Here is a 22,476-nt window from a genome sequence, read left to right on the forward strand (position 1 = left end):
TGGGTGTAGGCTGGGAGCTGAGGCTTGGGCTTCGCAGATCAGACTCCAGGGAGAGGACTGGGGTTGGCTGTGTGAAGACAGCCTGAGGGGGCTAGTGCACCACAGCTAGCCAGGAGGGAGTCTGGGGAAAAGTCTGGACCTGCCAAAGAGGCAAGAGACCATGTTTTTGGGGTGCATGAGGAGAGAGGATTCCTCCTCCATGTGCCCACAGAAGGCAGAGCACTGCCTAAGTGAGCTCCAGAGATGGGCGTGAGCCGTGGCTATCAGCTTGGACCCCAGAGACGGGCACAAAACACTAACGCTGCTGCCGCTGCCACCAAGAATCCTGTGTGCAAGCACAGGTCACTATCCAAACCCCCTTGGAGCCTGTGCAGCCCGCCACTGCCAGGGTCCCATGATCTAGAGACAACTACCCCAGGAGAACACACAGCAAGCCTCAGGTGGTTGCAACGTCATGCCAGCCTCTGATGCTGCAGGCTTGCCCCACATTCCAATTGAGACTACCATACCCCTCCCTCTCCATGGCCTGAGTGAGCAAGAGCACCACAATCAGCTGCTGCTTTAACCCCCTCCTGTCTGGGCGGGAACAGATGCCTGAGGGCATCCTACATGCAGAGGTGGGACCAAAACCAAAACTGAACACCAGGAGCTGTGCGAACAAAGAAGAGAAAGGGAAATTTCCCAGTGTAGCCTCAGGAACAGGGATTAAATCCCCACAATCAACTTGATGAACCCTGCATCTGTGGAATACCTGAATAGACAAAGAATTGTCCCAAAATTGATGTGGTGGACTTTGGGAGCAACTGTAGACTTAGGGTTTGCTGTCTGCTACTGATTTGTTTCTGATTTTTATGCTTATCTTAGTTTACTTTTTAGCGCTTTTTATCATTGGTGGATTTGTTTATTCATTTGGTTGATCCTACATGCAGAGGTGGGACCAAAACCAAAACTGAACACTAGGAGCTGTGTGAACAAAGAAGAGAAAGGGAAATTTCCCAGTGTAGCCTCAGGAACAGGGATTAAATCCCCACAATCAACTTGATGAACCCTGCATCTGTGGAATACCTGAATAGACAAAGAATTGTCCCAAAATTGATGTGGTGGACTTTGGGAGCAACTGTAGACTTAGGGTTTGCTGTCTGCTACTGATTTGTTTCTGATTTTTATGCTTATCTTAGTTTACTTTTTAGCGCTTTTTATCATTGGTGGATTTGTTTATTCATTTGGTTGCCGTTTTTTTAATTTATATTTTTTATTTTAATAATTTTTAATTTTTTGTAACTTTATTTTTTTCCTTTTTTTTTTTTCTCCCTTTCCTCTGAGCCATGTGGCTGACAGAGTCTTGGTGCTCTGGCCTGGTGTCAGGCCTGAGCCTCCGAGGTGGGAGAGCTGAGTTCAGGACATTGGACGACCAGAGACGTCCCAGCCCCATGTAATATCAATTGGCAAGTGCTCTCCCAGAGATCTCCACCTAAACGCTAAGACCCAGCTTCGCCCAACAGCCAGCAAACTCCAGTGCTGGATGCCGCATGCCAAACAACTAACAAGACAGAAACACAACCTCACCCATTAGCAGAGAGGCTTCCTAAAATCATACTAAGTTCACAGACATCCCAAAACGTACCACCGGATGTGGCCCTGTCCAACAGAAAGACAAGATCCAGCCCCACCCACCAGACCACAGGCACCAATCCCTTCCACCAGGAAGCCTACACAAGTCACTGAACCAACCTTACCCACTGGGGGTAGGCACAAAAAACAACAGGAACTATGAACCTGCAGCCAAACACAGTAAGTTAAGGAAAATGAGAAGACAGAGAAATATGCGGCAGATGAAGGAGCAAAATAAACACCCACCAGACCAAACAAATTAAGAGGAAATAGGCAGTCTACCTGAAAAACAATTCAGAGTAATGATAGTAAAGATGATCCAAAATCTCGGAAACAGAATGGAGAAAATACAAGAAACATTTAACAAGGACCCAGAAGGATTAAAGAGCAAACAAACAATAATGAACAACACAATAAATGAAATTAAAAATTCTCTGAAAGGAATCAATAACAGAATAACTGAGGCAGAAGAATGGGTAAGTGACCTTGAAGATAAAAGAGTGGATAAACTACCATAGAGAAGAATAAAGAAAAAAGAATCAAAAGAATTTAGGACGGTCTCAGAGAATTCTGGGACAACATTAAATGCAGCAACATTCAAATTATAGGGGTCCCAGAAGAAGAGGAAAAGAAAGAGTCTGAGAAAATATTTGAAGAGATTATACTTGAAAACTTCCCTAACATGGGAATGGAAATAGTCAATCAAGTCCAGGAAGTGCAGAGACTCCCATACAGGATAAATTCAAGGAGAAACATGCCAAGACACATATTAATCAAACTATCAAAAATTAAACACAAAGAAAAAATATTAAAAGCAAGGGAAAAGCAACAAATAACATACAAAAGGATCCCCATAAGGTTAACAGCTGATCTTTCAGTAGAAACTCTGCAAGCCAGAAGGGAGTGGCAGGACATATTTAAAGTGATGAAGGAAAAAAACCTACAACCAAGATTACTCTATCCAGCATGGATCTCATTCAGATTCAATGCAGAAATTAAAAACTTTACAGACAAGCAAACATTAAGAGAAATCAGCACCACCAAACATGTTTTACAACAAATGCTAAAGGAACTTCTCTAGGCAGGAAACACAAGAGAAGGAAAAGACATACAGAAACAAACCCAAAACAATTAAGAAAATGATAATAAGAACATATATATCGATAGTTACCTTAAATGTAAGTGGATTAAATGCTCCTGCCAAGAGACATAGACTGGCTGAATGGACACAAAAAGAAGACCGTATGTATGCTGTCTCTGTTTAAAAGAGACCCACTTCACACCTAGGGACACATACAGACTGAAAGTGAGGGGACTGAAAAAGGATATTCCATGCAAATGGAAATCAAAAGAAAGCTGGAGTAGTAATTCTCATATCAGATAAAATAGACTTTAAAATAAAGGATGTTACAAGAGACAAGGAAGGACACTACATAATGATAAAGGGATCAATCCAAGAAGAAGATATAACAATTGTAAATATTTATGCACCCAACATAGGGCATGTCAATACATAAGGCAAATGCTAACAGCCATAAAAGGGAAATCGACAGTAACACAATAATAGTAGGGGACTTTAATACCCCACTTTTACCAATGAAAAGATTGTCCACAATGAAAATATATAAGGAAACACAAACTTTAAATGACACATTAGACAAGATGGACTTAATTGATATTTGTAGGACATTCCATCCAAAAACAACAGAATACACTTTCTTCTCAAATGCTCATGGAACATACTCCAGGATAGGTCATGTCTTGGGTCACAAATCAAGCCTTGATAAATTTAAGAAAATTGAAATAGTATCAGATATCTTTGCCGACCACAACCCTTTGACACTAGATATCAATTACAGGAAAAAAACTGTAAAAAAAGAACCACACACACATGAAAGGCTAAACAATACACTACTAAATAACTAAGAAATAACTGAAAAAATCAAAGAGGAAATCAAAATATACCTAGAAACAAATGACAATGAAAGCACAATGACCCAAAACCAATGGGATGTAGCAAAAGGAGTTCTAAGTGGGAACTTTATAGCAATACAATCCTACCTCAAGGAACAGGAAACATCTCAAATAAACAACCCAACCTTAGACCTAAAGCAATTAGAGAAGAAGAACAAAAACCCCCCAAAATAAGCAGAAAGAAAGAAATCATAAACATCAGATCAGAAATAAATGAAAAAGAAATGAAGGAAACAATAACAAAGATCAATAAAACTAAAAGCTGGTTATTTGAGAAGATAAACAAAATTGATAAACCATTGGCCAGACTCATGAAGAAAAAAAAGGAGAAGACTCAATAGAATTAGAAATGAAAAAGGAGAAGTAGCAACTGACACTGCAGAAATAAAAGGATCATGAGAGATTACTATAAGCAACTATATGCCAATAAAATGGACAACCTGGAAGAAATGGACAAATTCTTAGAAAAGCACAACCTTCCCAGACTGAACCAGGAAGAAATACAAAGTATAAGCAGACCAATCAGAAGCACTAAAATTAAAACTGTAATAAAAAATCTTCCAAAAAGCAAAAGCCCAGGGCGAGATGACTTCATGGGCGAATTCTATCAAACATTTAGAGAAGAGCTAACTCCTATTCTTCTCAAACTCTTCCAAAAACAGGAATGCAAGGATTCTTCAGTATACACAAATCATCAATGTGATACAACATATTGACATATTGAAGGATAAAAACCATATAATAGATGCAGAAAAAGTTTTCCACAAAATTCAACACCCATTTATGATAAAAACTCTCTAGAAAGTAATTTAATGTAAGGCCAGACACTATAAAACTCTTAGAGGTATACATAGGTATAACACTCTATGACATAAATGACAGCAAGATACTTTTTGACCCACCTCCTAGAGGAATGGAAATAAAAACAAAAATAAACAAATGGGACCTAATGATACTTAAAAGCTTTTGCACAGCAAAGAAAACCATAAACAAGATGAAAAGACAACCCTCAGAATGGGAGAAAATATTTCCAAACGGAGCAACTGACAGAAGATTTTTTATTTTTTTAACATCTTTATTGGGGTATAATTGCTTTACAATTGTGTGATAGTTTCTGCTTTATAACAAAGTGAAGCAGTTATACATATACGTATGTTCCCATATGTCTTCCCTCTTGCATCTCCCTCCCTCCCACTCTCCCTATCCCACCTCTCCAGGCTGTCACAAAGCACCGAGCTAATATCCCTGTGCCATGTGGCTGCTTCCCACTAGCTATCTACCTTACTACGTTTGTTAGTGTGTATATGTCCATGACTCTCTCTTGCCCTGACAGAGGATTAATCTCCAAAATATACAAGCAGCTCATGCAGCTCAATATCAAAAAAACAAACAACCCAATCCGAAAACGGGCAGGAGACTTAAAAAGTCATTTCTCCAAAGAAGATATACAGATTGCCAGGAAACACATGAAAGGATGCTTAACATCAGTAATCATTAGAGAAATGCAAATCAAAACTACAATGAGGGGCTTCCCTGGTGGCGCAGTGGTTGAGAGTCCGCCTGCTGATGCAGGGGACATGGGTTTGTGCCCCAGTCCGGGAAGATCCCACATGCCGCAGAGCGGCTGGGCCCGTGAGCCATGGCCGCTGAGCCTGCGCGTCCGGAGCCTGTGCTCCGCAACAGGAGAGGCCACAACAGTGAGAGGCCCATGTATTGCAAAAAAAAACAGAAAACAAAACTACCATGAGGTATCACCTCACACCAGTTCGAATGGCCATCATCAAAAATTTCCACTTCTGGGCATATACCCTGAGAAAACCATAATTCAGAAAGAGATACGTACCACAATGTTCACTGCAGCACTATTTACAGTAGCCAGGACATGGAATCAATCTAAGTGTCCATTGACAGGTGAATGGATAAAGAAGATGTGACATATATACACAATGGAATATTACTAAACCATAAAAAGAAACGAAATTGAGTTACTTGTAGTGAGGTGGATGGACCTAGAGTCTGTCATACAAAGTGAAGTAAGAAAGAGAAAACAAATACCGTATGCTAATATATATATATATATATATGGAATCCAAAAGAAAAAGAAAAAGGTTCTGATGAACTTAGGGGCAGGACAGGAATAAAGACACAAATGTAGAGAATGCACTTGAGGACACGGGGAGGGGGCAGGGTAACCTGGGACAAAGTGAGAGAGTAGCATAGACATATATACACTACCAAATGTAAAATAGATAGCTAGTGGGAAGCAGCTGCACAGCACAGGGAGATCAGCTCTGTGCTTTGTGACCACCTAGAGGGGTGGGATAGGGAGGGTAGGAGGGAGATGCAAGAGGGAGGGGATATGGGGATATATGTATACATATAGCTGATTCACTTTGTTATACAGCAGAAAGTAACACAACATTGTAAAGCAATAATACTCCAATAAAGATGTTAAAAAAAGTGGAAACAACCCAAATTTCTATCAGCTGACAAATGGGTAAACAAAATGTCATATATCCATACAATTAACTATTATTTGGCTATAAAAATGGAATTAAGTAGTGATACAACGTGGATGACCCTTGAAAACATTATGCTAAATGAAAGAAGTCAGTCACAAAAGACCACATATTATGTAATTCCATTTATATGAAATATTCAGAACAGGCTAATCCTTTCAGACAGATATTAGCAATAGATTGCTGGTTTCCAGGGGCTAGGGAGTGGGGGAAATTGGGATTGACTGCCACTAGGTATGGAGCCTCTTTTTGTGGTAATGAAGATGTTCTGGAATTAGTGGTGATGGCTGCACAGCTTTGTGAATATACTAAAAAACACTGAATTGTGCACTTTAAAAGGGTGAATTTTAGGTATGTTAATTTTATCTCAATAAGGCTTTTATAAAAATAAGCAAATCTGTATATATATTCTTATTTCCCTTTCTTGATTATGAAAAGGGGCCAAATTTTAGATACTATTTTATAGCTTTCTTTTTTCACTAACAAATATGTCTTAGTGCTTGGATGAATCTCGAGGGAGATATGCTGAGTGAAGAAAGCTGATTTCAAAGGTTACATATGTATGAGTCCATTTACGTAATATTCTTGAAATGATAAAACTATGGAAAGGGATAACAGATTAGTGGTTACCAGGGGTCAGAATAGGGTAGGCATACATCTGTGGCTATGAAAAGACAGCATGTAGAATCCTTGTGGTGATGGAGTAATAAGCAAATATACTGAAGTTTAAAAGTGTCATAAAATACTATCTTAGTTTTTTACAGATGCATTCAAAAACTTGAATAACATGCATGATTTTCTATGAAAATATAAAATTTCCAAAATTTATTAGGATGCCCCAGAAGGCATAGCTAATCTAAACAAACCGTTTACCATGAGAGAAATAGAAATATGATCAATAATATTAACAACTCCACCTCCCAATAATACAGTCCAAGGTAGATTTCACAAAGGGCTTTTACCAGATATTTAAATATGGGTAATTCTGGTGCTATTTATGTCATTCCAGAGCATGGTCAAAGAACAAACGCTTCCAGATTCTTTTTAAAGAGCAGAACGTAACATTATTTGCAGATGCTGATAGACCTGGAAAATATACTGAAAAAGTATTATAAATAATAAGGGAGTTCAGGATGTGGCTGGGAACAAAATTAATGTTAAAGGCCTTCTTGTATATGTAAAACAGTTATAGATGTAAATAGAAAATCCTATTTACAGTAACACAATTTTAAAAAGAAAAAAACCTTTTAAAAACCCTTTTAAAAAACCCTTGGGTTTAAACATTAAAAATGTGCAAAATATATATGAAAAAACTTTAAAACCTACTGAGGGACGCACAAAAAAAGACCCAGATATGTGGAAAGGAACATCCTGTACCTGAATAGAAGAGTAATGTCAACAACAACTAATAAAGATAATGTTTACAAGAATAACATATTTAATCAGCTTTTATTATTTGTCCTGTTCTAAGCACTTGAGTATGTTAATTCACTTAATCCTTACAATGCTATGAAATGAGCAGAGGAAGAAACAGGCGTACTGAAGTTAAGTGACAGAGTCATCCATCTGGTAAGTGGAAGAGGCCTTACAATTTAACCTCTGGGATCCACTGCCAGAATTTTCTCTTACTTAACCTAAAAAATGGAGATGTAACTCACATATCATAAAATGCACCATGTTAAATGTACAATTCACTGGTTTTTAGTATAGCCAAAAAATTGTGCAATCATTACCACTATCTAATTCCGGAATATTTTCATCACCCCAAAAAGAAGTCCTGTACCTGGTAACAGTCACTCCCCATTCCTTAATTCCCCATCCCCTGCCAACCTTCAATCTACTTTCTGTCTCTAAGGACTTGCCTATTCTGCATATTTCATGTAAATGGAATCATAAAATATGTAGCTTCTTTCACCTAAGATACTGTTTTCAAGGTTCATCCATGTGGTTTATAGTTGAATAATATGCCATCAGTATGGCTTTATAACATTTTTGTTTATCTATTCATCAGTTGATGGACATTGTTTCTATTTTTTTGGCTACTATGAATAATGCTGCTATGAACATTTGTGTACAAGTTTTGTATTAACATACATTTTCATTTATCTAGGGTAGATACCTAGGAGTGGAATTTCTGGGTCATATGGTAACTCTGTTTAACTTTATGAGGAACTGTCAGGCTGTTTCTGTTGAAGTGGCTACACCATTTTACATTCCCACCAACAATGTATAGTAGTTCTAATTTCTCCTCACCAACACTTGTTCTTTTCTTTTTTTAAATTATAGCCTGCCTAGTTGCCTTAAAGTGGTATATCATTATGGTTTTGTTTGACATTTTCCTAATCTCTAAAGATGTTGAGCATCCTTTCATTTGCTTATTGAACATTTGTTTATCTTTTTTGGAGTAATGTCTATTCATATCCGTTGCCCTTTTAATTGAGTTGTTTGTCTTTGTTGTTGTGTTGTAGTTCTTTATATATCTGGATATAAAACCATAATCAGATACTGCTTTGAAAACATTTTCTCCCATTCTGTAGATTGTCAATTTACTTTCTTAATAATGTTCTTTGCTGTACAAAAGTTCTTAATTTTGATGAAGTCCAATATATCTATTTTTTTCTCCTTAGCTTTTTTTTGAATTTTATTTTATTTATTTAATTTACACAGCATGTTCTTATTAGTTATCTATTTTATCCATATTAGTATACATATGTCAATCCCAAACTTCCAATTCATCCCACACAAACCCCCCCCACACCCGCTTTCCCCATTGGTGTCCATACATTTGTTCTCTACATCTGTGTCTTTATTTCTGCCTTGCAAACGAGTTCAACTGTTCCACTTTTCTGGATTCCACATATATGAGTTAGCATACGGTATTTGTTTTTCTCTTTCTGACTTACTTCACTCTGTATGACAGTCTCAGGTCCATCCACATCTCTACAAATGACCCAATTTCATTCCTTTTTATGGCTGAGTAATATTCCATTGTATATATTTACCACGTCTTCTTTATGTATTTGTTGGTCGATGGGCATTTAGGTTGTTTCCATGCCCTGGCTATTGTAAAGAGTGCTGCAATGAACATTGGGGTGCATGTATCTTTTTGAATTATGGCTTTCTCTGGGTATATGCCGAGTAGTGGGATTGCTGGGTCGTATGTTAGTTCTATTTTTAGTTTTCTAAGGAACCTCTATACTGTTCTCCATAGTGGCTGTATCAATTTACATTCCCACCAACAGTGCGAGAGGGTTCCCTTTTCTCCACACCCTCTCTAGCATTTGTTGTTTGTAGATTCTCTGATGATGCCCATTCTAACTGGTGTGGGGTGATACCTCATAGTCGTTTCCATTTGAATTTCTCTAATAATTAGTGACGTTGAGAAGCTTTTCATATGCCTCTTGGCCATCTGTATGTCTTCTTTGGAGAAATGTCTATTTAGGTCTTCTGACCATTTTTGGATTGGGTTGTTTGTTTTTGTAATACTGAGCTGCATGAGCTGTTTATATTCTTCCTTAGCTTTTGTTTTTTAACATCTTTATTGTAGTATAATTGCTTTACAATGGTGTGTTAGTTTCTGCTTTATAACAAAGTGAAGCAGTTATACATATGTCCCCGTATCTCTTCCCTCCTGTGTCTCCACCCGCACTTCCTATACCACCCCTCTAGGTAGTCACAGAGTACCGAGCTGATCTCCCTGTGCTATGTGGCTGCTTCCCACTAGCTATCAGTGTATATATGTCCATGCCATTCTCTCAATTTGTCCCAGCTTACCCTTCCCGCTCCCCGTATCCTCAAGTCCATTCTCTAGTACGTCTATGTCTTTATTCCCATCATGTTACTAGGTTTTCCATGACCATTTTTTTTCTTAGATTCCATATATGTGTGTTAGCATATGGTATTTATTTTTCTCTTTCTGACTTACTTCACTATGTATGACAGACTCTAGGTCCACCCACCTTACTACAAATAACTCAATTTTGTTTCTTTTTATGGCTGAGTAGTATTCCATTGTATATATGTGCCACATCTTCTTCATCCATTCATCTCCTGGTGGGCACTTAGGTTGCTTCCATGTCCTGGAATTGTAAATAGAGCTGCAGTGAACATTTTGGTACATGACTCTTTTTGAATTATGGTTTTCTCGGGGTATATGCCCAGTAGTGGGATTGCTGGGTCATATGGTAGTTCTATTTTTTGCTCTTTAAGGAAACTCCATAGTGGCTGTATCAATTTACAGTGCAATAGTGCACCACCCACCAACAGTGCAAGAGGGTTCCCTTTTCTCCACACCCTCTCCAGCATTTGTTGTTTGTAGATTTTTTGATGATGGCCATTCTAACTGGTGTGAGATGATATCTCATTGTAGCTTGGATTTCTGTTTATCTAATGATTAATGATGTTGAGCATTCTTTTTTTTTCCTTTTTTTGTTTTTTTTAACATCTTTATTGGGGTATAATTGCTTTAGAGTGGTGTGTTAGTTTCTGCTTTATAACGAAGTGAATCAGTTATACATATACATATGTTCCCATATCTCTTCCCTCTTGCATCTCCTCCCTCCCACCCTCCCCATCCCACCCCTCCAGGTGGTCAAAAAGCACCAAGCTGATCTCCCTGAATTCAAATATTTTTTCATTTCCTTTCTTTTTCTCTTCTTCTTCTGCACCTGCTATAATTCGAATGTTGGTGCGTTTAATGTTGTCCCAGAGGTCTCTGAGACTGTCCTCAATTCTTTTCATTCTTTTTTCTTTATTCTGCTCTGCAGTAGTTATTTCCACTATTTTATCTTCCATGTTACTTATCTGTTTCTGCCTCAGTTACTCTGCTCTTGATCCCTTTTAGAAAATTTTTAATTTCATTTATTCTGTTGTTCATCACTGTTTGCTCTTTAGTTCTTCTAGGTCCTTGTTATACGGTTCTTGTATTTTCTCCATTCTATTTCCATGATTTTGATTATGTTTACTGTCATTATTCTGAATTATTTTTCAGGTAGACTGCCTATCTCCTCTTTATTTGTTAGGTCTGGTGAGTTTTAACCTTTATCCTTCATCTGCTGCGTGGTTCTCCGTCTTCTCATTTTGCTTATCTTACTGTGTTTGGGGTCTCCTTTTCACAGGCTGCAAGTTCGTAGTTCCCATTGTTTTTGGTGTCTGTCCCCAGTGGCTAAGGTTGGTTTAGTGGGTTGTGTAGGCTTCCTGGTGGAGGGGACTAGTGCCTGTGTTCTGGTGGATGAGGCTGGATCTTGTCTGTTTTGCAGGTCCATGTCTGGTGGTGTGTTTTGGGGTGTCTGTGGTCTTATTATGATTTTAGGCAGCCTCTCTACTAATGGATGGGGTTGTGTTCCTGTCTTGTTAGTTGTTTGGCATAGCGTGTCCAGCACTGTAGCCTGCTGGTCGTTGAGTGGAGCTGGGTCTTGGCATTGAGATGGAGATCTCTGGGAGATTTTCACTGTTTGATATTACGTGGAGCTGGGGGGTGTCTTGTGGATCAGTGTCCTGAACTTGGCTCTCACACTTCAGAGTCACAGCCCTGACACCTGGCTGGAGCACCAAGAGCCTGTCATCCATATGGCTCAGAATAAAAGGGAGAAAAAGAAAGAAGAAGATAAAATAAAATAAAAGTTATTAAAATAAAAAATAATTATTAAAAAAATTTTTTAAATGAAAGAAGAGAGAAACCAAACCAAAAAACAAATCCACCAATGATAACAAATGCTAAAAAGTATACAAACAAAACAAAACAAACAAAGAAACAAAAAAACCCAAAAAACGGACAGAGAGACCCCTAGGACAAATTTTAAAAGCAAAGCTATTAATACAAAATCACACACAGAAGCATAAACATGCACACTCACAAAAAGAAAAAAAGGGAAAAAATATTTATATCATTGCTCCCAAAGTCCACCTCCTCAGTTTGGGATGATTCGTTGTCTATTCAGGTGTTCCACAGATGCAGGTACATCAAGTTGATTGTGGAGATTTAATCCACTGCTCCTGAGGCTGCTGGGAGAGATTTCCGTTTCTCTTCTTTGTTCGCACAGCTCCTGGGATTCAGCTTTGGATTTTGCCCCGCCTCTGTGTGTAGGTCGCCTGAGGGCGTCTGTTTTTAGCTCAGACAGGACGGGGTTAAAGGAGCAGCTGATTCGGGGGCTGTGGCTCACTGAGGCAGCGGGGAGGGAGGGGTACGGAGTGCGGAGCCTGCGGCGGCAGAGGCCTGCATGACGTTGTAGCAGCCTGAGGCACATCGTGTGTTCTCCCCGGGAGGTTGTTCGTGGATCCTGGGACCCTGGCTGCGGCGGGCTGCACAGGCTCCCTGGAAGGGGGGTGTGGATAGCGACCTCTGCTTGCACACAGGCTTCTTGGTGGCGGCAGCAGCAGCCTTAGCGTCTCATGCCCATCTCTGGGGTCTGCGCTGATAGCCATCGCTTGCGCCCGTCTCTGGAGCTCCTTTGAGCGGTGCTCTGAATCCCCTCTCCTCGCGCACCAGGAAACAAAGAGGCAAGAAAGTGTCTTGCCTCATCAGCAGGTTCAGAGTTTTCCCCGGACTCCCTCCCGGCTAGCTGTGGTGCACCAGCCCCCTTCAGGCTGTGTTCACGCAGCCAACCCCAGTCCTCTCCCTGGGATCCAACCTTCGAAGCCGGAGCCCCAGCTCCCAGCCCCCACCCGCCCCAGCTGGTGAGCAGACAAGCCTCCCGGGCTCCTGAGTGCAGGTCAGCACTGATCCTCTGTGCGGGAATCTCTCCGCTTTGCCCTCCGAACCCCTGTTGCTGCGCTCTCCTCCGTGGCTCCGAAGCTCCCCCCTCTGCCACCCGCAGTCTCCGCCCACAAAGGGCCTTCCTAGTGTGTGGAAATCTTTCCTCCTTCACATCTCCCTCCCACTGGTTCAGGTCCCGTCCCTTTTATTTTGTCTGTTTTTTCTTTTTTCTTTTGCCCTACCCAGAGACGTGAGGAGTTTCTTGCCTTTGGGGAGGTCTGAGGTCTTCTGACAGCGTTCAGTGGGTGTTCTGTAGGAGTTGTTCCACATGTAGATGTATTTTTGATGTATTTGTGGGGAGGAAGGTGATCTCCACGTCTACTCTTCCGCCGCCTTGAAGCTCCCCACCTCCTTAGCTTTTGAAGGGTCGTTTTCCCAGATAAAAAATTATTGTTTGGCAGGTTTTTTTTTTTTTGTCAGCATACTGAATACGTCATTCCACTGCCTGCTTGCCTCCATGGTTTCTGATGAGAAATCAGCTAGTATTGTATTGCATGTGGTGAGTTGCTTCTCTTTTGCTGTTTTCAAGACTCTCTTTGTCTTTCATCAGTTTGATCATGATATACCTACATTTGGATATCTGTGAGTCTATCTACGTGGAGTTCACTGAGCTTGGATGTGTTGATTAATGTTTGTCATCAAGTTCTGAAGTGTTTGGACATTATTTCTGCACATATTCTTCTGTCCCTTTGTCATTATCTCTGTGTCCTACAGACTTCTGAACCTCTGTTTATTTTTCTCCATTCTTTTTTCTCTCTATTCCTGACTAGAATAATTCAATTAACCTATCTTCAATTTCATTGATTGTTTCTTCTGCCTACTCAGGTCTACTGCTAAGTTCCTCTAGTGTAAATTTCATTTCAGTTGTTATACTTTTCAACTCCAGATTTTTATTTGGTTCCTTTTTATAATTTTTATCTCTATTGATATTCTCTATTTGATAGTCTCTCATTCTTATACATTCATTTAGTTCTTTAGACACGGTTTCCTTAGCCCTTTGAACATATTTAAAATAGTCAATTAAAAATTTTTGCCCAAGAAGTCCAATGTCTGGGTTTCTCAGAGACAGTGTCAATTGGTTGCATTTTTCCCTATGTATGGGTCATAGTTTCTTGTTTCTTTGCATGTTCCATATTTTATTGTTGAAAACTAAGCATTTCAAATAATACTGTGTAGCAACTCTGGAAATCAGATTCTCTCTGCCTCACAGGGTTTGTTGTTGCTGTTTGCCTAGTAGCTTTTCTGAGCTCATTCTATGATGCCTTCCTCTTGGTTGTGTGGCCACTGAAGTCACTACTTGGTTTTCTTAATGACCAGTTAATGATCAGACAGAGATTTCCTTAAACACCTGGGACCAATAAGTCTCCCAGTCTTTGCCAAGGGCCTCTGTGTGCATCTTAGAGAAGTCCTTCAACAACCACTCATGTAGATTACAACTCTGCTTTGGCCTCACTTGCTACTTTCACAGACCTCAAGGTCAATCAGACGTGAGAGCTTAGGACATTTTCAGGTCTTCTTTTGAGTATGTGCATGGCCCTATGCATGTGCATGACTCTCTAGATTCCCAGAAATATGTATGAGATTTTCAAAGCCCCTATGGGCATCTCATTCCTCAGTCTTTCCTTTTAAGCTTTTTGATTAGTCTAATATTTGCCCCACCTGTTATCCATTACCTCAGGGCACTGTGCTGCTAAAACATTCAAAAACATCCCCCCATCCCCAGAAAGTTTTAGCACTAGGTAGGTTTGAGTGAGGTGGACTAAAGACAAGCCTTTTGAGTGGAGTCTTTCAGGGAACTACCAGACAGGTAAAATAATGACTTCTCTTTGGAAATGGGGCTTTGAAAGAGCTCAAGCCCTGTTTTGCTGCCTCCAATCCTGGGAGTGGAAGCTGTTACTTTTCAACGCTGTGCAGAACTGGAAAGTGGGAGATGGGATTAAGGTTAGTTGAAAATGCCACAGAGCTTGTTGTCCTTCCTGAGATTTAGCCTTTTTCTTGCCTAAATGCTCCCTGGGTTGCTGCAAGCCTTGGTTGGTTCCCAGAGGTCTGACATTTTTTTTTGTCAGTTTTTTTTTTTATGGAGGAGTGCTCTTGGAGGTTCTCCTTCTGCAGTTTCACTCTTTTAATTAATTTTTAAATTTAAGAGTACAGTTGACCCTTGAACAATATGGGTGTTAGGGGAACTGACCCTCCAAGCAATTGAAAAATCCATGTGTACCTCATAGTCAGTCCTCCATATCTGTGGTTCCTCAGTAAACGCCATTCCTCCTTATCTGAGGTTCTGTATCCCTGCGTTCAACCAACCCTGTATAGTGTAGTACTGTAGTATTTACTATTGAAAAAAATTCATGGATACGTTTACCTGGGCAGTTCAAACCCCCATTGTTCAAGGGTCAATGGTATTTCTAACATTAGTGAGATTTGGGAGTGGGTGTTTCACAAGTTAGTTTTAAAGTTCACATGAAAAACAGTGAAGAGTAACTTGAAAATCTATAAAAAAATGATATAAGAACAGCCCCTCCTAGTATTAAGACATATTTTAAAAGTACAATTATTAAAATAACATAGTACTGGCAATAAATAGATCAATGGAACAGAAACAAGAGTCTAGAAGAGAAACCAATATGTATGATAATTTAGTGTATAATATCAATGGCAATGCGTGTCAGTGAGGAAGAGATATTTAGTAAATTTACTAACATTAGGAAAAAAATTATGTTGGATTCTTATCTAATTTCTTGCAACAAAATGAATTCCAAATGTATAAACATTTGGAATGTTAAACATAAGATGAAATGTTAAAACAAATGTTAAAACATAAAATGAAAAATCATTAAAATAATGGGAAAATAATCTTTCCTATTTTAACATCTTTATTGGAGTATAATTGCTTTACAATAGTGTGTTAACTTCTGCTTTATATCAAAGTGAATCAGCTATACATATACATATATCCCCATATCTCCTCCCTCTTGCATCTCCCTCCCAGCCTCCCTATCCCACCCCTCTAGGTGGTCACAAAGCATCAAGCTGATCTCCCTGTGCTATGCGGCTGCTTCCCACTAGCTATCTATTTTACATTTGGTAGTGTGTATATGTCCATGCCACTCTCTCACTTCGTCCCAGCTTACCCTTCCCCTTCCCCGTGTCCTCAAGCCCATTCTCTAAGACTGCATCTTTATTCCTGTCCTGCCCCTAGGTTCATCAAAACCATATATATATATATATATACATATATATATATTTTTTAGATTCCATATATATGTGTTAGCATATGGTATTTGTTTTTCTATTGTGTGTGAGTTGGGAAAATTATCTTTGAGTAAGTAAAACACTATGGAAGGAACTCAAATACTCAACAAAGTAAAATAGATAAGCACATGTGGTATATTCATACATGAAAATAATATACAACAATGAAAATAAATGAACTATAGCTATCCACAACAACATGCTTGAGTCTTAGAAACATGATGAGTTTCCTTTCATATGGAATTAAATATGAGCAAAATAAACTATGTTTTTAGGGATGCATACAAATGAGGTAAAATTGTAAAGAAGCAAAAGGAAATGATTATTACAGGAATCAGGATGGTGGTGACCTCTGGGGTAATGGTGGCACTGTGAACAGGAGGGACCCATAGGAGGCTTCCAGGTGATGGCAATATTCCGTTTCTTGACTTGGGTTAGTGACATTATGCGTGTTTATTTGACAGTAATTCACTGAACTATTCACATAGGTTTATGAGCTTTCCTGTATGATGGTTATATTGCACCATAAAAGAAGAAAAATCAAAAACAGGACGTAGTTTGCTGTCTAGTATTTAGCATTAAATCTTGGGCAAATTTTAATTTTGACGTTATTTATATTTTTTAACGTCTTCCTAGATTCCTCTAGATTCATAGTTCCTAGCATTTAAAGGAATCTCTCACTTTTCTCAAGGGGTTCTGCAGCCCACTTTCTAGGGAATGCTACAATATCAGTAATTAAATCATATTAGAGAGACATATGGAAAGCCACATATGTCTGAACGACTCCTATCACAATTCCATTCCACTGCTACATGGGATAAGCCTGGCTTTATCTTTCTTCCAGCATAATCTGGATTTCACTTCTAGATCCATGTAAAGCTGATCTCCAGTCCTGTGTTTATAGGATTGAATTTATTAACTTAATTTATAAGGATGAAATTTACCTTTCAAGGCTGTTGTGGCTTGAAAGGCATGATGGCTACTGTGTATTTTAATGAAACAAGACAAATAATAGCCTAAATGATTGCTCTAGAACCAGGTAATGTCCTTTCATTGCATACAGTTAAGGGAAATGGTTTTTCAAAATGGGTTTGATGTGATTGCCTGTTACTTCATCTCAGTGATTGATTTCTTTTTTAACAATGGATCCTGACCTTTCTCCCCCATATACCCTAGGACATTTGTTTACTCACTGCTCACTAGAGGGAGGCCGTTTCCAGTTGTATTCCTTTTCAGAGGCTTTGTCTTCTGCATGGGAAATGGACTCCTCCAAGGCTACTACCTGGTTTACTGTGCTGAATACCCTGCTGAGTGGTACACAGACATACGGTTTAGCTTGGGTAAGTGAATCTGACTACTTCTCACCCATACCCCAGTTAACACCCCTTCCCACAGGCTAAATCACCATTACCTCTCGCTATCCTACTGCAATAACCTTCCAAGGATTCCATTCCCCCCACCCCCACCCCACGACTGCCTCCACCCTAGTCTTTTCTCTGTATAGCAGCCTGAGAGATCTTTGAAAAACATCATGTCATTACCCATCTCAAAACCCTCCAGTGCATTTCTGTTACTCTCAGGATAAAATACAAATTTCTTACCACTGCCTATGAAACCCAGATGTTCTTGGTCCTGCCCCATTTCCTGACTTCATTTCCTATCTCCATCCATCTCACTGTGCTGTAGCCTCAGTGGCTTTCCTGCTGGGCCTGGAATACTCAAGTTTGTCCTGCTCCAGAGCTGTCGTACAGACTACATCCTCTGTGTAGAATGCTCAGTCCCTGTATACTTGGGGAGCTTGCTCCCTCCCTTTATTTAGGTCTCTATTAATTCACATCTCCTCAGAGAGACTTTTCCTGACCACCTATCCAAAATAGTAGAAAACACTGATCATTGAATGTTTTTCATTATCTGCAAGAGGAGCTAAAGTTCTTTACTAAAGTAAAGGTTCAACTGTTTGTACATTCTTTTGGCTCAAAGGAAAAAGGCAGAGATTATCCTTAATCCTTCTCCTTACATCACATATCACGTTCCCTCCATCAGTTTAGTACAGCTGCCTCTAGTTCTAAAACATGTGCCGACTGAGCTCAGCTCTCCATGACTGCGCTAACTTCATCCTGGTCTGAGCCAGGATGACCTCTTGCCTGGACTGCCACGGTGACCTTCAAGCTAAACGTCCTACTTCCAGTCCTGACCCTCAGTAGCTCCTTCTCCACACAGCGGTCAGAGGGAACATTTGAACACACGAATGACCGGAGGATTAGTTGTACGAATGCTGGTACACGCACCCAGTGGAGTATTCTGGAGCCACAAAAACAAAGCAGAACAAAAGCAAGGACTGTCTCTGTGCTCGTCTGGAGACATCCCTAGAGCATGAGGTTAAATAAACATAAAGTGTGCACAGTGTGTACAGTGTGCTGCTGTTTGTGTAAAAAATTGGAGGAGGACCTCTTGGATTGATAAAAGAGAAACTTTTTAAAAAGCGTATCTGTAGGGTTTGGGGTAAAGAGAATGGGATGGTGGGCAGAAATTTTCTTTTAATACAGTTTTGTCCTTTGAATCGTGAAACTTCATAACTTAATTAAAAATCCAAATGAAAGTTGCTCAACACTGAGAACAGATAAATAAATGTACCTAACTGTATAGTTACTAAACTGATCCCATAACCACACAAGAAAATGATTTATGCCAGTTTACAGGAAATACAGAGAATCAAATCAGTTAGATGCCACCGTGAGGAAGTAAGCCAGTCTTATCTAGAAAGGGGGGCTTTCTGAGGGACACCTGTCTGGTCTTTTTAAGAAGTCAGTGTCCTAAAAAAAAAAAAAAAGACAGGGGTCTGGGCTAGATGAAAATGGCCTTAAAGGATGTAATGACCAGATGTCGGGTGTGGTCCTATATTGGACTTTGGTTTACACGAACCAGCTAGAAGTGGTATTCTGGGGACATTTGAGGAACTTGGAATATGCCTACATGTTACATAAGATGAAGATCTGGAAGGACGTGCACCAAAGTGTTTAATGGTGGTAGTTCTTGGGTAGTAGGAACAAAGTGTCTTGGTTTTCTTATTTCTGCTAATTAGCATTTCATCTTCCACAAAACATATATACTTCTTTTGTAATGATAATAAACTAACATCAGATCCTATTCTCCCCTGCTTAAAACCTGCCATTGGCTTCCTGTTGCAATTACAAATCCACACTCCTCACCATATCCTGTAGAGCTTGATGGGATTTTGAAAGTTCCATTCTCTTCTCATCTCCTCATTACCACCACCACCCCCACCCCCCACCATCTGTCTTAAAGCATTAGCTGTAGCACCTTCCTTCTGTTTCTTAGACATGCTAAACCTATACTAGCCTCAGGACCTTTGCATCTGTTAGTCCCTCTACCAGAATGCTCTTCCTCAGATCTTTGTATTCTCATTATTCAAATCATAGGACAGATGCCAGATCTTCAGAAAAGCTTTCCCTATTGACCTCATCTAAAGTAGAGACACTTCCTCCCCACCCCAATTCATTCTTTTTTATCTCCTTATCCTACTTTAATTTTCTGCTTTGTAGTGATATTATGTGATTTAAATGTTTCATTATTTTAATTCATTTCTGTGTTTCTCCACTGAAATGTAAGCTCTATGAGAACAGACACCTTGACTGTTTTTTTCACTACTGTATCCCTGGTGTTTAGGACAGTGCTTGGTACATAGTAAGACCTCAACACCTGTTATCTGAATAAATGAATGAAAGAATCAACACATGAATGAGTCTCATACCATCCTTTTAAGATAGGTACTGTTGGAATCTACATGTTACAGATAAGAAAAGTGAGGCTGAGAGAGGATAAGTGACTTGTCCAAGGACACACAGACATCGAATCTAAGGTGCCTGCTTTTCCACTGCTGTGCATGCTATCTCCCCTCCCTCTCTCACACCCTCGTCCTCCCTCCACTGGTGTCCCTTTCCAGGTTTCCTTTCTTCCAGGCTAATAATCTTTTGACAAGACAACAATCATTATTTCATATCATAGCAAATGAGGTGAGAGTAGATGTGACTGTTTTTAATTCAACTGTTCTTGCTTTTTGCCTGATGTATTTTGTTTTTTTTTAATTTATTATATTTTTATTTTTGGCTGCGTTGGGTCTTTGTTGCTGCGTATGTGCTTTTTCTAGTTGTGGCAAACGGGGGCTACTCTTTGTTGCGGTGCATGGGCTTCTCATTGTGCTGGCTTATCTTGTTGCAGAGCACGGGCTCTAGGTGCGCAGGCTTCAGTAGTTGCAGCATGTGGGCTCAGTAGTTGTGGCACATGGGCTCTGGGGCACACAGGCTTCAGTAGTTGTGGTGAGCGGGCTCAGTAGTTGTGGCTTGCGGGCTTAGTTGCTCTGCAGCATGTTGGATCTTCCCGGACCAGGGATCAAACCCATGTCGCCTGCACTAGCAGGCAGATTCTTAACCACTGCACCACCAGGGAAGTCCCCTGCCTGATGTATTTTGATCAGCACAAATACACTTGGCTGAGAGCTGGGGTTCAGCGTCTGTGTGGAACAGTGTGATTCTGGGCGCATTGGGACATAATACATAGCATCCCTGACCCCAGCTCTCCTCATCTCAGACCAGAGCCCTTTCTGTACCTGTGAATGGGGAAGGGGAGTGTGCGTGTGAACTGGCCGTGGTGGAAACCAGTTTGCTAGGTGCCAAGCTCTCCAATTACTTCCATGAGCGTGGGTATATCAATCAGTAGTGCTCTCAGCAATAAGTCACAGAAACCCAACTCTTAGTGAAATAATTCAGAATTTATATTTCCTACATAACAAGATTGTCCTAAGGTAGGTGGCTTCTGCATTCCTTCAGCTGCTTGCTGGTGTCATTAAGATCTCAGGCACTTTCTACTCCACTGTTGTGAGAATATTTACTTCTAGTCCTCATCACAGTCACATCACGGTTGCAAGACATTTCCTGTAGCTCAAGGTATCGCATCTGGCAACAAAGGAAGAGGGAGGCCATAGAGACACTGGTCCCATTTAGCCCCCTTTATCAGAAAAGCAAAAGATTTCCAAGGAAACCTCCAGAAGACTTCCCTTTACATCCTCTTGGCAGAACTAGGTCACAAGACCGTCTCTCAGCCTCTGTAGTGGGGGTGGCAAAGGTGAAGGGATTAGAGTTGGCTGTTGAGTTTGCCGACCATGTTTTGATTATCTGTGAATGGGCTGAAAGCTTGCTATTTATTCATTCATTTATTTGTTTATTTACTTATTTAAGTATTGCACGGTAGGGCCTCCCTCTCTCCTTTCCCCGCTTGCCTCTATCACGTGACACTCTGCATTTTCAGCCCTTTGGTTTATGAAACAGCACAGCCCCTTCATTCAAGTTTAGGACCAGGGTTAGTTGCCCCCTCCCCCCCTTTTTTGCCTTAGTTTCATTCTTAAAATTCGAAGTCAAATGCCCTTCCCTTCATTTTTAGAAAAACAATAGCAACAACAAAAACTTTAGATTGTGAGAAAAACACCAAAAACAGGATATATTCTTAACTTCTCCCTCTCTTCTTTGCCAAGGTGTCTTCTTATTTATTTTGGGAATGGGAATCAACATTCATAGTGACTATATATTGCGCCAGCTCAGGAAGCCTGGAGAAATCATCTATAGGATTCCACAAGGTAATGTCTCCCCTGCCCTCCAGATTCCCACTCCTCCTTGAGAGCCTGTCTCAGGAATTACACTATGAGTAACAAAGGGACAGGGGGCAGAGAGGGCCCAGATGACACAATATATCCCAATATGTCCCTGACTTCTCCTCCACATCCCATCCTACCCCACAGCACATTTGCAGTCCTCATCGGAACCTGGAAGTTCAAGAGAAGAGCCCCCAGGAAGGTTCATGATCACAATACCCTGCAGGTGGGGGGAGGGAGGGGTTTGGGGTAGGGTGAAAGTAGGCTGCCTCTTAGTTGCAGTAGGTAAGATTATTATGTGCTGTACTGGGGTTCTCCAGAGAAACAGAACCAATAGAATATAGATTTAGACATTGATAAATAAAGAGATTTGTTATGAGGAATTGGCTCACATGACTATGGAGGCTGAGAAATCCCATGATCTTCCATGTACAAGGTGGAGCCCACAGAGAGTAGGCAGTGTAATTTCCAGTCTGAGTCCCAAGGCCTGAGAACTGGGAGAGCTTCCGTGTAAGTTTCAGTCCTAATGCAGGAGAAGACCAATGTCTCAGCTCAAAAATAGAGCGTGAATTCTCCCTTACCCTGTTTTTTGTTCTATTCAGGCCTCCAGTGGATTGGATGCCCATCAACCCTGGGGAGGACAATCTGCTTTACTCATTCTGTTGATTCAGATGTTAATCTTATCCAGAAACACCCTCACA

At 40.3% G+C, this 22,476-nt stretch overlaps 1 protein-coding gene across 1 annotated transcript in view; it reads left to right on the forward strand.

Moving 5' to 3' along the window:
* SRD5A2 (steroid 5 alpha-reductase 2) overlaps window positions 1-22,476 on the forward strand; it is a 56,736-nt gene that overhangs the window by 29,628 nt on the left and 4,632 nt on the right. Inside the window, exons 2-3 of the mRNA XM_024747545.1 lie at window positions 17,287-17,450; window positions 21,659-21,760. Of these exons, the coding sequence (XP_024603313.1) occupies window positions 17,287-17,450; window positions 21,659-21,760 (266 nt within the window). The remainder of the gene's footprint in view (window positions 1-17,286; window positions 17,451-21,658; window positions 21,761-22,476) is intronic.

Source organism: Neophocaena asiaeorientalis, unplaced genomic scaffold (genome assembly GCF_003031525.2).
Source record: "Neophocaena asiaeorientalis asiaeorientalis breed wild unplaced genomic scaffold, Neophocaena_asiaeorientalis_V1.1 scaffold625, whole genome shotgun sequence".
NCBI classification, from domain to species: domain Eukaryota; kingdom Metazoa; phylum Chordata; class Mammalia; order Artiodactyla; family Phocoenidae; genus Neophocaena; species Neophocaena asiaeorientalis.